This window comes from Pristiophorus japonicus, chromosome X (genome assembly GCF_044704955.1).
Source record: "Pristiophorus japonicus isolate sPriJap1 chromosome X, sPriJap1.hap1, whole genome shotgun sequence".
In the NCBI taxonomy this organism is placed as follows: Eukaryota; Metazoa; Chordata; class Chondrichthyes; family Pristiophoridae; genus Pristiophorus; species Pristiophorus japonicus.
Genome location: NC_092010.1, coordinates 20,474,107 through 20,489,989, shown reverse-complemented (window position 1 = coordinate 20,489,989; position 15,883 = coordinate 20,474,107). Strand labels below are relative to the sequence as shown.

The following is a 15,883-nucleotide window of genomic DNA, read 5'->3' as shown; positions in this document are numbered from 1 at the left end:
TAAATCTCCTCTGTGCCCTCTCTAGTGCAACATCCTGGTAAATCTCCTCTGTACCCTCTCCAGTGCAACATCCTGGTAAATCTCCTATGTACCCTCTCTAGTGCAACATCCTGGTAAATCTCCTTTGTACCCTCCCTAGTGCAACATCCTGGTAAATCTCCTCTGTATCCTCTCCAGTGCAACATCCTGGTAAATCTCCTCTGTACCCTCTCTAGTGCAACATCCTGGTAAATCTCCTCTGTACCCTCTCCAGTGCAACATCCTGGTAAATCTCCTCTGTGCCCTCTCTAGTGCAACATCCTGGTAAATCTCCTCTGTGCCCTCTCTAGTGCAACATCCTGGTAAATCTCCACTATACCCTCTCCAGTGCAACATCCTGGTAAATCTCCTCTGTACCCTCTCTAGTGCAACATCCTGGTAAATCTCCTCTGTACCCTCTCCAGTGCAACATCCTGGTAAATCTCCTCTGTACCCTCTCCAGTGCAACATCCTGGTAAATCTCCTCTGTACCCTCTCTAGTGCAACATCCTGGTAAATCTCTTCTGTACCCTCTCCAGTGCAACATCCTGGTAAATCTCCTCTGTACCCTCTCTAGTGCAACATCCTGGTAAATCTCCTCTGTACCCTCTCTAGTGCAACATCCTGGTAAATCTCCTCTGTACCCTCTCCAGTGCAACATCCTGGTAAATCTCCTCTGTACCCTCTCTAGTGCAACATCCTGGTAAATCTCCTTTGTACCCTCCCTAGTGCAACATCCTGGTAAATCTCCTCTGTATCCTCTCCAGTGCAACATCCTGGTAAATCTCCTCTGTACCCTCTCTAGTGCAACATCCTGGTAAATCTCCTCTGTACCCTCTCTAGTGCAACATCCTGGTAAATCTCCTCTGTACCCTCTCCAGTGCAACATCCTGGTAAATCTCTTCTGTACCCTCTCTAGTGCAACATCCTGGTAAATCTCCTCTGTACCCTCTCTAGTGCAACATCCTGGTAAATCTCCTCTGTACCCTCTCCAGTGCAACATCCTGGTAAATCTCCTCTGTACCCTCTCTAGTGCAACATCCTGGTAAATCTCCTCTGTACCCTCTCTAGTGCAACATCCTGGTAAATCTCTTCTGTACCCTCTCCAGTGCAACATCCTGGTAAATCTCCTCTGTACCCTCTCCAGTGCAACATCCTGGTAAATCTCCTCTGTACCCTCTCCAGTGCAACATCCTGGTAAATCTCCTCTGTACCCTCTCTAGTGCAACATCCTGGTAAATCTCTTCTGTACCCTCTCCAGTGCAACATCCTGGTAAATCTCCTCTGTACCCTCTCTAGTGCAACATCCTGGTAAATCTCCTCTGTACCCTCTCTAGTGCAACATCCTGGTAAATCTCCTCTGTACCCTCTCTAGTGCAACATCCTGGTAAATCTCCTCTGTACCCTCTCTAGTGCAACATCCTGGTAAATCTCCTCTGTGCCCTCTCTAGTGCAACATCCTGGTAAATCTCCGCTGTGCCCTCTGCAGTGATGTTTCCTGAGGCCGTAAAAGCGCAGTAGCAAAGCAAGTCTTTCTTTCTCTGACCTGGTATTAAGATGGTTTTCATGGGCCGCACTTCAACACCTTGCGTTGGGTACTCCAAGGGAGAGTTCGCTTTGGCAATCAGCAGTTTGTCTGCAGAAGACTTTGTCCTAGAGGAACGTCGAAAAACAGAGAGGTGGTGAATGGCCTGCTCATCCACTGGAAGTGAAGACATAATAAGTCCTGATTTTCTGAGCATGCACTGTGGCATCAGGCCTCGCTGCCAGTGTGTATACTGATAATCCACAGATGCTGAACAGAGGTTTGTGGGCGTACTTTGCATACACATCTGTGAAGGACGATTTCCCCTCTGTTGGTCTGTACTCAGAAAAACGGCCCCAATGAAAAAAAGAGAAAAACCGCAAAGATGATTTATTTTAGTTATCTATTCAAATTAGTCATGAACCCAACATCTCAACACAGTTGCATGGTGAAAGAACTGTTTGTTGGAAAATGCATGTGTACATGCAGTTCCGAAAAAGCACGTGTTAATTCTGCAGTGAGATGACAACAATCTGAAGGCAACCCCATCCCAACAGAAGTATATAACTATGTGATTGCACTAGAGAGGATACAGAGGAGATTTACCAGGATATTACACTAGAGAGGGTTCAGAGGAGATTTACCAGGATGTTGCATTAGAGAGGGTACAGAGGAGATTTACCAGGATGTTGCACTAGAGAGGGTACAGAGGAGATTTACCAGGATGTTGCACTGGAGAGGGTACAGAGGAGATTTACCAGGATGTTGCACTAGAGAGGGTACAGAGGAGATTTACCAGGATGTTGCACTAGAGAGGGTACAGAGGAGATTTACCAGGATGTTGCACTAGAGAGGGTACAGAAGAGATTTACCAGGATGTTGCACTGGAGAGGGTACAGAGGAGATTTACCAGGATGTTGCACTGGAGAGGGTACAGAGGAGATTTACCAGGATGTTGCACTAGAGAGGGTACAGAGGAGATTTACCAGGATGTTGCACTAGAGAGGGTACAGAAGAGATTTACCAGGATGTTGCACTGGAGAGGGTACAGAGGAGATTTACCAGGATGTTGCACTAGAGAGGGTACAGAAGAGATTTACCAGGATATTGCACTCGAGAGGGCACAGAGGAGATTTACCGGGATATTGCACTCGAGAGGGTACAGAGGAGATTTATCAGGATGTTGCACTAGAGAGGATACAGAGGAGATTTACCAGGATGTTGCACGAGAGAGGGTGCAGAGGAGATTTACCAGGATGTTGCACTCGAGAGGGTACAGAGGAGATTTACCAGGATGTTGCACGAGAGAGGGTGCAGAGGAGATTTACCAGGATGTTGCACTGGAGAGGGTACAGAGGAGATTTACCAAGATGTTGCACAAGAGAGGGTACAGAGGAGATTTACCAGGATGTTGCACTGGAGAGGGTACAGAGGAGATTTATCAGGATGTTGCACTAGAGAGGGCACAGAGGAGATTTACCAGGATGTTGCACTAGAAAGGGTACAGAGGAGATTTACCAGGATGTTGCACTGGAGAGGGTACAGAGGAGATTTACCAGGATGTTGCACTGGAGATGGTACAGAGGAGATTTACCAGGATGTTGCACTGGAGAGGGTGCAGAGGAGATTTACCAGGATGTTGCACTGGAGAGGGTACATGGGAGATTTACCAGGATGTTGCACTAGAGAGGGTACAGAGGAGATTTACCAGGATGTTGCACTAGAGAGGGTACAGAGGAGATTTACCAGGATGTTGCACTAGAGAGGGTGCAGAGGAGATTTACCAGGATGTTGCACTAGAGAGGGTACAGAAGAGATTTACCAGGATGTTGCACTGGAGAGGGTACAGAGGAGATTTACCAGGATGTTGCACTGGAGAGGGTACAGAGGAGATTTACCAGGATGTTGCACTAGAGAGGGTACAGAGGAGATTTACCAGGATGTTGCACTAGAGAGGGTACAGAAGAGATTTACCAGGATGTTGCACTGGAGAGGGTACAGAGGAGATTTACCAGGATGTTGCACTAGAGAGGGTACAGAAGAGATTTACCAGGATATTGCACTCGAGAGGGCACAGAGGAGATTTACCGGGATATTGCACTCGAGAGGGTACAGAGGAGATTTATCAGGATGTTGCACTAGAGAGGATACAGAGGAGATTTACCAGGATGTTGCACGAGAGAGGGTGCAGAGGAGATTTACCAGGATGTTGCACTCGAGAGGGTACAGAGGAGATTTACCAGGATGTTGCACGAGAGAGGGTGCAGAGGAGATTTACCAGGATGTTGCACTGGAGAGGGTACAGAGGAGATTTACCAGGATGTTGCACAAGAGAGGGTACAGAGGAGATTTACCAGGATGTTGCACTGGAGAGGGTACAGAGGAGATTTATCAGGATGTTGCACTAGAGAGGGCACAGAGGAGATTTACCAGGATGTTGCACTAGAAAGGGTACAGAGGAGATTTACCAGGATGTTGCACTGGAGAGGGTACAGAGGAGATTTACCAGGATGTTGCACTGGAGATGGTACAGAGGAGATTTACCAGGATGTTGCACTAGAGAGGGTTCAGAGGTGATTTACCAGGATGTTGCACTGGAGAGGGTATAGTGGAGATTTACCAGGATGTTGCACTAGAGAGGGCACAGAGGAGATTTACCAGGATGTTGCACTAGAGAGGGTACAGAGGAGATTTACCAGGATGTTACCTGTACTGGAGAATTTTAGCTATGAGGAAAGATTGGATAGGCTGGGTTTGTTTTCCTTGAAACAGAGGAGGCTGAGGGGAGACCTTATCGAGGTGTGTAAAATTATGAGGGGTCTGGATAGAGTGGTTAGGAAGGACCTATTTCCCTTAGCAGAGGGGTCAACAACCAGGGGGCATAGATTTAAAGTAATTGGGGGGAGGTTTAGAGGAGATTTGAGGGGAAATGTCTTCACCCAGAGGGTGGTGGGTTTCTGGAACTCACTGCCTGAAAGGGTGGTAGAGGCAGAAACCCTCACCACATTAAAAAAGTACTTGGATATGCACTTGGAGTGCTGTAACCTACAGGGCTACGGACCAAGAGTTGGAAAGTGGGATTAGGCTGGGTAGACTCTTATTGGCCGGCGTGGGCACGATGGGCCGAAATGGCCTCCTTCCGTGCTGTAAATTTCTATGATTCGATCCTATGATAACTGTAAGGGTAATATTGCAATGCTTTGCCCCTGGCATGGAGCATTCCTAGACCGCAGTGAGGGAGAGAGGGCTCAAACACTATAAGGCCAATTCTGCCATCTCCGCTCCTATCTTGCGAGACTCCTCACAGGGAATGGAATCATCAGAAAATCACCCCTTATATTTTCTCATTTACAGAGTACCCTGATTCAAAGGCCATTTTATCCCAACTCTGGTAACTAATAAGTATAGGCAACGTAATATGGCTAAAAGCAATGTTGTACACATATGGAGAGATATCAGACTGTTGACTCATTGAAATCTGTTGAATCAAATAAGCGCAATTCGATGCTTTAGCGAATTGATACAGATCCATGTGCACTACAGGGTGACAATATTTAATTTTGGATCCTTGATACTGTTCGACTCAGTCATTCTTGTAAGCCCATTCGCCTTTGATAACAGCAACAGTCAATTCGGGCCCTATTCACCTCTGCTCTCAAAATCGATCTGTTCACCTTCTTTTAGAACAGCTGGCAAGCAAAGCACAATCTGAGCCCAATTTTCCCCCGGTCAGTTTTGTGAAACACATATTCAGTCGTGGAAACAAAAGAAAACCAACCAATCCTCCTGCAACAACAACAACAACAACAAGAAGTCGCATTCATGTAGCGCCTTCGAGGTAGGAAACCCACCCCAAGGTGCTTTGCCTGTAATAAGGTGCTGTCACATTTCTCAAAGAGCTAAATTGGCACCAAAATAGTGTAGCGGGTGAAAAGTTCTGTACTCCAGTAACACCTGTGTCTAATGGCTCCGCGCAGATGTAGAAAATACATTATTTTGAAGGTGTGTTCGTGCGTAACTTTCCTGTATTTAATAAGTGCATTGAATCACGACTGAATGTTTGGGATTTGATGTCTTTTATCTACAAACCCAGGGATTAGAAATTGCGTGGCGCCCCGTTTGGGGCGATAACTTTTGCAGGAGCACCAAAGTCTCGCCGGGTGCTACACAATTGATCCCGCCGGGAACTTGCGGTTTAGCGCTCCAAGAGGGAGGTGGAGCACTAAATCAGGCGCTACCACTTCCCTTCGGGCACTAAAGGGAGCGAGAGGGACGGTATCGGCAGAGCGCTGACCAATGTTCTGTGCAGTGCCGGCGGTTTCACAGGCTCCTTCCCTCATTTAAAGGGAAGGGCCAGGGCTGGGGTCATTGGAGGCTAAGGCCGGGAATGGTCATCGACATGCGATACGCGCAGAGCAGCCCCGAGCGCTCAGAGAGGGAGCAGGGCTGATCAATCACGGGGCTGGGAAATCAAAATACAGCACACTGGGAACATTATTAAATGTTGGCCTACCTGACCCCCACTGCCTTTAATTAGCGCTCCCCAAGCGGCCAACCGAGGTCACAACGCCTCCTGCAGCTGCCGTTGTTGACGTCCGGCGATGCTGCAGGGGGCGGGAGCGAATATCACGTCTGGGGCGGTAACGGGGCGCTGCGCACCGGATGATGTCATGATCTCCGGAGCACAGGAGATCGAGGCGGTAAGTGTTAGCGCCCGCGCAAAACCGCCTGCGAAGGTTGCGGGCGTCGGTGAATTAGCGTCCCGTTACCACCCCCCCGGAGACGCTAACAGGAGGCGCAAAGGAGGCCAATTTCTCCCCCCCCGCCTCAGTCTTTTACAGTTCGTTATTTGCCCCATGGTCGGATTTTGCGGTGGGGATAGCGGTGTACTCTCAAAATACGCCATCATACCTACTTTGAAATCTACCGCAAGTTCAGGATTTTCAGCGCACGCGCTAAATTGCGAACTTGTGGTCTGTCAACGTACATCCACACAACCCATGACAAAGCAATTACAGGTGCAGAGTTGGGCTACATGCCCACTAACAACCCAGCAATTGCCTACAAAAACGTTACGGGTGATGCAAACAGGTGCAGGGCCTGCTTGCATCAGCGTAAGGGGATACCTCAGGCAGGTTTTAAACATTTTCATCTCGGAAATCATACAGTTTAATTGTATCAAATTAATTTTTCTTGTTTTTGCAAATATCAGTTTGAATGATGTTGACAATTAATTACCAGCAAAATTACATTTTAAGTGAAGTTGGTGCAATGAAGCTAATTAGGAATATTAAGTTCCAACCCTCTAATTCAATCTGAATATGGGACTCCCTTCTGCAATGACGGAAAATCTGTTTTCTGATCCCAGGTACGACTCTGCGCAGGCTGCGCCCCTGGGGATCGTGGGCTATTAACGCTGTCCCCCGCCTCGCGGCGTCAGACCGCATGTTTTCGCAGGAGGGCCGCCATCAGGTAGCCACAGGTGCGTATTCTTTTCGCAGGTCCGCGGCGTACTCTGGAGGTGCTACGCCGCTGACCGCCAATCTTGTCCCGTTATTTTTATTCATTCTCGTGAGAGATGTAAGGCCGACTGCCAACTGGCGGACACCTGTTTTACACTATCGCACAAAGTCAGGATCCACCCTCTAAGTGGCGTCATTTTGATCATGGCCAATCGTGCAAAACGAACACTATTGGACCAGACGGCTGTTCTACATCAGGATATTGGTGAGACCACACCTAGAGTACTGTGTGCAGTTTTGGTCTCCTTATTTAGGGAAGGATATACTTGCATCAGAGAAGGTTCACTAGGTTGATTCTGGAGATGAGGGGGTTGTCATATGAAGAAAGGTTGAGCAGGTTGGGCCTCTACTCACTGGAGTTTAGAAGAATGAGAGGTGATCTTATTGAAACATATACGATACTGAGGGGGCTTGACAGGGTAGATGCAGAGAGGATATTTCCCCTCATGGGGGAATCTAGAACTAGAGGGCATAGTTTCAGAATAAGGGGCCGTCCATTTAAAACAGAGATGAGGAGGAATTTCTTCTCTCAGAGGGTCGTGCATCTGTGGAATTCTCTACCCCAAAGAGATGTGGAGGCTGGGTCATTGAATATAATTAAGGTGGAGATAGACAGATTTTTGAACGACAAGGGAGTCAAGTGTTACGGGGAGCGGGCGGGGAAGTGGAGATGAGCCCAAGATCAGAGCAGCCATGATCTTATTGAATGGCGGAGCAGGCTCGAGGGGCCAAATAGCCTACTCCTGCTCCTATTTCTTATGTTCTTATGTAAATCAGGTAGAGGGCTGTGGAGGCTCAGTCATTGGGTATATTCAAGACAAAGATCGATAGATTTTTGGATATTAAGGGAATCATGGGATATGGGGACAGTGCAGGAAAGTGGAGTTGAGGCCAAGATCAGATCAGCCATGATCTCATTGAATGGCGGAGCAGGTTCGAGGGGCCGAATGGCCTGCTCCTGCTCCTATTTCTTATGTTCTTATGGTCTCCCCATTTGTATCTCTGTTGGCTTCACTGGGAATGAAAATAAAGGAACGATGTATAATGGGTGGATGATCCGATGTTGTTCATTTTACATTCTCGTTCAAAGTGAAAATGACCATCCCTAAAAGTGGTGGTGATGCTTTTTCTCCTTAATCTCTGTAAGCATTGGCTCCCCAAGGATTGATGGGCATTATCTGGACATTGCATTTTACTATTTCTCACTGTAGAAAGAGCTGGCAGCCTATTGTGGGAGGGGCCCAGGTATTTTTCCATGTTGTGCACAAAATCCACATCTGCGGGGGTGGTTTTAGGCAAGTTACAATGGGCAGGAGAAGGCAACTCTGCACAGGTAATGGGCAAAGGTGGAGGGTCTATTGTTAAGCAATGTGAACTGGTCAGTGATCAAGCCATTACCTGGATCAGATAACCCCGAAAGGTGGGAAACCAGAACAAAAGAAAGCCATTAAGCCCCAGACTTAATGGAAGTGAAAACCCATCACCAGCCATCACTGGAATACACATGGGCCACTCAGACTTGAAACAAGAAAAAACATTATTTGGACAGAAGAAGCAAACAGACTTTGGATATAAAAGGTGGCCGCATGGCCATAGCTCTCTCTCTTTTGTTCTCGCTTGTTTCACCTCGACAAGGACCGAGCACTCTATCTGGGACAGAGAGAAGAAACCACCAACGAGCAACCAGAGCCTCGCTATTCAACTGTGGAGCTAATCTTGAGACTGGGACTTGGATACTATAGACAGTACGGAACCAGAAGGGACACGTTTTCACCAGGAGAAGCAGCGAGTAAGCCAATGAATCGGTGAGCATCATCCCTGCCCGCGCATCTTTAAGATCACAACCACTGTGTGAGGAGGTGTTGTGTGTTCTCCCAACCAAGCCTTAGAAGGGTTTTAGTGGGGAGGTTTTGCTGCGAGGACCATAGGGGTACGCCCAGCCGGTCGGTACAGATTCGGGGGTACACTGTGGATCCAAGCAGAGGGTTTCGACGTTGGGTACTTTGCGATAGGGGCGGTTTAGACATGCCAGGGTACTGGATTGTATTACATTGTCACTGTATTTACTCGTAGTTTTGCTGTGTTGAGGGAGCTTTGATAAAGCATTGACGGTTCAGACCAAGGTATTTGTGACTCATTCATCTGTTCAGTACAGTAATCACACCCAGGGCTACAACTAGTGTAGCATGGGAGTACATCGAAAACACCCAAGGGAAACCGCTTACACTCATATTAATGCTGCTCCTTTGCAGGCCACAGTTTCAAACTTTTAACTGTTACGCATATTCTTTTCAGTCTGTCGGCAATATTCAAACTCAGTGTTGCCCAATAATTTAAGCACGAGCCATGTGTGCCCAATCAGGAATCGAGATGTTGCTCATTGCATTTCTGACGAGTAAAACATAAAAAACTTGCATTTCTATATTGCCTGCACAACCTCAGGCCTAAAGCACTTCACAGCCAATGAAGTACTTTTGGAGTGTAGTCACTGTTGTAATGTAGGAAACACGGCAGCCAATTTGCACACAGCAAGCTCCCACAAACAGCAAAGTGATAATGACCAGTTGTTGTAGGAGGTAGGCACCTTTAGAATATACCAGAACACTAGGCATTAGGCACCTGCTAGATATATCTAAACGCATATAAGTTTAAAGTGGCCACACATAAAATGGCTGCCCAGGCATGATGGGAAATCAGGTAGTCAAGCTGTGAACTGTTGAATGTTCAATGACCGAGCAATAACCCTGTGAGGCCCACAATAGGAATGCCTTGGATGCAAGAAGAAAGAGATAAGAGGAAAACCATCCCCTGTGAATAAGGCCATAAACCAATTAATTCCCCAGGAAGAAAGATAAGAGGGAAACCATCTCCTGTAAACAAGGTTATAAACCAATTATTTCTCCCAGATGGAAGAACTAGGGAGAGAACCTATCTCCTATAGTAAAGTCATCGATCAGCCCAAGCTGACAATAATCGAACATATGGTTCCCGAGACACCTCGGGGAATTCTATTGGGTTAAAAGAACCTATATGTAATCTATAATCGTTGTGATTGGCTTGTGTCCAGCCGTGATGGGCTGTGTAGCTGTAGTAAACTGTTTGTAACTGTTGTGAAACATATAAAGGTGCATGTAACCCTTTGTTCTGTGGAGAGAAACCTGGATACGGTCCTGAGTTTTCCTCCCCGCTGAGCGTAATAAAGGCCGCCAGGCGTTGGAACCGACTCTGAGTGTTGAGTGATTCTTCAGAGAAAACACTAACGCTAACACCAGGTAAACTGTTTTTGTTATGTTGATTGAGGGATAAATATTGGCCAGGACACCGGGAATAACTCCCCTGCTCTTCTTCGAAATAGTGCCATGGGATCTTTTATGTCCACCTGAGAGAGCAGACGGGGCCTCGGTTTAACGTCTCATCCAAAAGGCGGCACCTCCGACAGTGCAGCACTCCCTCAGCACTGCACTGGGAATGTCAGCCTGGATTATGTGCTCAGGTCGCTGGAGTGGGACTGGAACCAACAACCTAAAATGAGTAACAGACACTAGGGCCGAAATTCATCCCCGCCCAAAACGGGTCGCACCTTCCGCTCCTGGAGTGTTTTTTCCGCCGCACTGGATGAGGTCATCTCTTTGTCTTTTTTTTTCAGGTGGACCAGAAGTCGGTCATAATGGGGGCGGAAGTGGGGGCGGGACAGAATCTCCACCGCTGTCAATCATCAGCCTGGCGCTGATGACATCATGACACGTGTGCATCACCACATCTCTCCCCCTCACTTAAAGGGGAGCGCCTTCGGCATTCAGAAACATCGGCCCACTGGGCCACCAGCGAGGGTTTCGGCCGGGCCAGTGGCCTGGCACCCAAGAGGGGGTGTCAGGCTGCCTGTTGGCAGCCCGGCCGAACCCGGGGGGCATAATTGTCGGCCCGACCTGGCAGTCGGCCGACAAAAAAAACATGGTGGCCGCGGCAATGCGCCCTCCCCTTGAAGGGCCGCCGCGATGCCGTGGCTCGTACACTGAAAGCAAGGTTTACTGACAGAAAAAGCTGTCGGGGGCACCGCGAGGCGGGACGGAGATTTTGCAGCTAAATTTGGCTGGAGTTGCGGGAAAGCGGTGGTGCGCTCTTTGATGACGGGTCGGCAGCAGCGGACGGAAGTGGGGACCGCCAAAACCCCCTCCCCGAGGAGTATTTCACTAGCGGCAGTTATTCGACCGCAAATCGGTGGCCACTCGACTCCACCGCTTTCCACCGATAAGAGGCCTTTTCAGGAGGCTGAATTTCAGCCCCACTGTCATTGGGCCTGTGATTTCAATACTCATTCGCACAGTGAATTCATATGAAGTTTAACTATTTGTACCTTTGTTGGTAAAATGGTAAGACAGAAAGCAGAGTGTGGGAGTGTTATTTGATCATTGTGACTCCTTCACTTCGTTGTTTACTGAATGGTGATATATAAGAACATAAGAAATAGGAGCAGGAGTAGGCTATATGGCCCCTCGAGCCTGCTCCGCCATTCAATAAGATCATGGCTAATCTGATCATGGACTCAGCTCCACATCCCCGCCCACTCCCCGTAACCCCTTATTTCCTTATCGTTTAAGAAACTGTCTATTTCTGTCTTAAATTTATTTAATACCCCAGCTTCCACAGCTCTCTGAGGCAGCAAATTCCACAGATTTACAAACTTCAGGGAGAAGAAATTTCTCCTCATCTCAGTTTTAAATGGGTGGCCCCTTATTCTAAGATCATGCCCTCTAGTTCTAGTCTCCCCCATCAGTGGAAACATCCTCTCTGCATCCACCTTGTCAAGCCCCCTCATAATCTTATACGTTTCAATAAGATCACCTCTCATTCTTCAGAATTCCAATGAGTAGAGGCCCAACCTACTCAACCTTTCCTCATAAGTCAACCCCCTGATTCCCGGAATCAACCGAGTGAATCTTCTCTGAACTGCCTCCAAAGCAAGTATATCCTTTCGTAAATATGGAAACAAAAACTGCATGCAGTATTCCAGGTGTGGCCTCACCAATACCCTGTATAACTGTAGCAAGACTTCCCTGCTTTTATACTCCATCCCCTTTGCAATAAAGGCCAAGAATCCATTGGCCTTCCTGATCACTTGCTGTACGTACATACTAACATTTTGTGTTTCATGTACAAGTACCCCCAGGTCCCACTGTACTGCAGCACTTTGCAATCTTTCTCCATTTAAATAATAACTTGCTCTTTGATTTTTTTTCTGTCAAAGTGCTTGACCTCACACTTTCCGACATTATATTCCATCTGCCAAATTTTTGCCCACTCACTTAGCCTGTCTATGTCCTTTTGCAGATTTTTTGTGTCCTCCTCACACATTGCTTTTCCTCCCATCTTTGTATCGTCAGCAAACTTGGCTGCCAAGTAAATAGATACAAACTCAGTGGGCAGCACCCTCGCCTCTGAGTCAGAAAGTCGTGGGTTCAAGTCCCATTCTGGAGATTTCAGCACAAAATCTAGGCTGACGCTCCCAGTGCAGTGCTGAGGGAGCGCTGCACTGTCGGAGGTGCCGTCTTTCAGATGAGACGTTAAACCGAGGCCCCGTCTGCTCTCTCAGGTGGATGTAAAAGATCCCATGGCACTATTTCAAAGAAGAGCAGGGGAGTTCTCCCCGGTGTCCTGGGCCAATATTTATCCCTCAATCAACATAACAAAGAAACCCCAGATTATCTGGTCATTATCACATTGCAGTTTGTGAGAGCTTGCTGTGCGCAAATTGGCTGCTGCATTTCCCACATTACAACAGTGACTAAAATTCACCAGTACTTCATTGGCTGTAAAGCGCTTTGAGACGTCCGGTGGTCGTGAAAGGCGCTATAGAAATCCAAGTTTTTCTTTCTTTCAGTTACCTGTGTGTGTGTAAGATGTTCCCAACCAAAATCAGTGCATGTAGTTAAAACAAAAGTAAGCCTATGTTTCCTAAAAACTGGAGTTTGTCCTGATACAACCAGGGAAGAATGTTCACAAGGTTCTCCTGATCTCTCCCCAGCTATAACTTTGGCTTAGAATGTTGGGACATGCTCTGCGTGACTTCTAGGCATCAATATCTGGTATTATAGCGAACCCACGGATTAAACAGACATCCGTACCATCGTATTTAATTTGCTGCTTATGTAAGGAGCTGTCTTCTGATCTCCTTGACTTTGGTAGAATACATAATCCATTAGATGGGTTATGCTTTCAATGATTCATAATGTAGTCAACAGCAGGTTACAGTACTTTGCATAATATATCTATTCCTCCTAGACTACAGAGAAGGAATAAGAGCATTCATGGAAAGAAGCGTGCGCCTATCAGGAAGTGCTATTAGAGATAATAACTCAAATGGATTGATAATTAACTGGTACTAAGATACAAAATCCAACATCGCAGTAGCTCAGAGCCAACCAGCTGCAGCAGAATGCCTGTTTGGGAAGTAGGTGTCAGTCGTGGCTCAGTGGGTAACGCTCTCGCCTCTGAGTCAGAAGGCCCCACTCCAGAGACTTTGAGCACAAAAATCCAGGCTGACACGCCCAGTGCGAGCGCTGCACTGTCGGAGGTGCCGCCTTTCGGATGAGAGGTTAAACCGAGGCCACGTTTGCTCTCTTAGGTGGTCGTAAAAGATCCCAGAGCACCATTTCGAAGAAGAGCAGGGGAGTTATCCCCGGTGTCCTGGGCCAATATTTATCCCTCAATCAACATAACAAAAACAGATGATCTGGGTCATTATCACATTGCTGTTTGTGGAAGCTTGCTGTGTACAAATTGGCTGCCGTGTTTCCCACATTACAACAGTGACTACACTCCAAAAGTATTTCACTGGCTGTAAAACGCCTTGGGATGTCCTGAAGTTGTGAAAGGCGCTATATAAATGCAAGTCTTTCTTTTTCTTTTAGGATGCGCTGGTGAAAGGCATTTCACCCAACGGCAGAACATGCCATGCAATTTCCCAGCGGCGCGCTGGCGATTTAGAGCACGCCAGCAGCAGCGCAATGAGGCCCGGCCCTCAAAATGGTCCCGCTGCCTGAGCGCTGCATGCCTGGAGAGAAAATTGGGCCTTCAGCCGAATGATCGAGACTGCAGCAAAAAGCACCTTGGCCACAATTGGCACCACCTGCTAAAACCTTAGACAGCTTTTGCTGACGAACCGATTGAGCTGAACACCGCCTTCGAACACCAGGAGTACATAGAGTTACTCAAAAATTTGAGCGGTTTGATCAAGTGCTAAAAACAGGAGTCTACAATTATCAATGTCTCCCAGCCTTTTAACAAAGATTGGTTCGGTAATGTTTGTGAGAAACGTCAATGACCCCCCAGGCTTTAAATTATTTTACAATAGATTTTGTACAAAGGTATTCTCTGGTACTGAACTGCTGTATAATTAGCATCTTTCTTTATTATGTACAAAGTAGTTTGGAATGCTGAAATATCCAGGCTGAAGTCTGAATTGTACACTAATGACGGAAGTGTTACCCAAAGTATGTGGATACATTGACCAGATTATTTTCTCTCCATAATGTCACTAATCTAACATGCTCCCAAAAAATGAAGTCTTGAATAAACACGTCAGAACAAAAAAACACTGCCAACAGCCCCCTACAAACAAGCAAGGAGAGAAGTCAGCATCTCCTCACCAAAAAAAGCTCTAATCCCCCCCAGAGAGACAAAGAACTGTCATGCTAAGTGCAGAGCTCTCCACGACAGAAATGCAACCCAGACCCAAGGCACCCAGCGCACAAGCAGAACCTCACGATCTCCACCATCAATCCAACCACAGCTCAACCACCTCTAGCCTCCAGACGCTCTCTCTCTTTCACAACCTTTCTGTTTTCAATTTCCGCGTGAGCGATAGGGTTCACCGCGAGCAACATTCCTTTCCACTGTTGACAGGATGCAGTGCTCACGCTCCAGATTCCCCACTCTCCCAGGACCGTTGCTTTCTGTGGGGAGATGTCCACCACCCCCTGCCCCGGTCCTGCTCCTATTTCTTATGTTCTTATTTGGAAGACAAATTGAGCTTTATACAGGTTGCAAGTGTTTGGAGTAAACTCTCCATCCAGTGTCACCTCATTGGAACAACTTCTCTCACCATTGGCAGATCGCTTCTGTCATCTCAAGTTCATCTGCCATCTATTACATCAGCATCAGTGCCCTTGAAACTATCGCACCTTGGTCCTCAGAAACCCACCATGATCAGCCCCAACACCAGCAGCAACAGGCACGCCAGCAGCACCAACAACAGCACCAACCTACTCCACAATCAACTGATGCTGCAGAGGACACAGGGCATCAGCACCCGACCACGTTGCTGCAGGGAGGCCAGTGATGGCCTCACCATGGCCACATTTACTTCACTTGATGCTGCACACCCTGACTGCCACATGATGTGTCAGGTTGGCACCACTCTGTACCAACACCCTACAATGCCCAAGCCATTCCTTTCACACTCAGCATCACTGCGGGAGATACCGTTATGTCTCACCATTCAATGCAACTCACTAAGTCACTTCCAAAGGTGCACACAGATCTGTCCAAGAAGGCAAAGTGTTGAAAATAAAGGTTTTAATGTTTGACACCACATTAACAGAAAACTTGACATGAACATTGGCTAAAAGACCCAAATGCCTACCCTTGTGTGTTGTTAGTTGGTATGATTGGACAAGGAGGAGAGTGAGTGTGAGGGCTGGCTAGTGAGATGGGGATGTGATAATGTAGATAGAGACAGAACGATGGGTGGAGGTGCAAGATAAGTTGGTGTGAGTAAGGGTATGCAGGGGTAGGGTAGGGAAGGCAGAGTGATGGGGAT

At 47.4% G+C, this 15,883-nt stretch overlaps 1 protein-coding gene across 1 annotated transcript in view; it reads right to left on the bottom strand.

The window, feature by feature from the left end:
• LOC139240921 (beta-1,4 N-acetylgalactosaminyltransferase 1-like) overlaps positions 1-15,883 on the bottom strand; it is a 157,709-nt gene that overhangs the window by 103,447 nt on the left and 38,379 nt on the right. Inside the window, exon 4 of the mRNA XM_070869451.1 lies at positions 1,565-1,671. Within this exon, the coding sequence (XP_070725552.1) occupies positions 1,565-1,671 (107 nt within the window). The remainder of the gene's footprint in view (positions 1-1,564; positions 1,672-15,883) is intronic.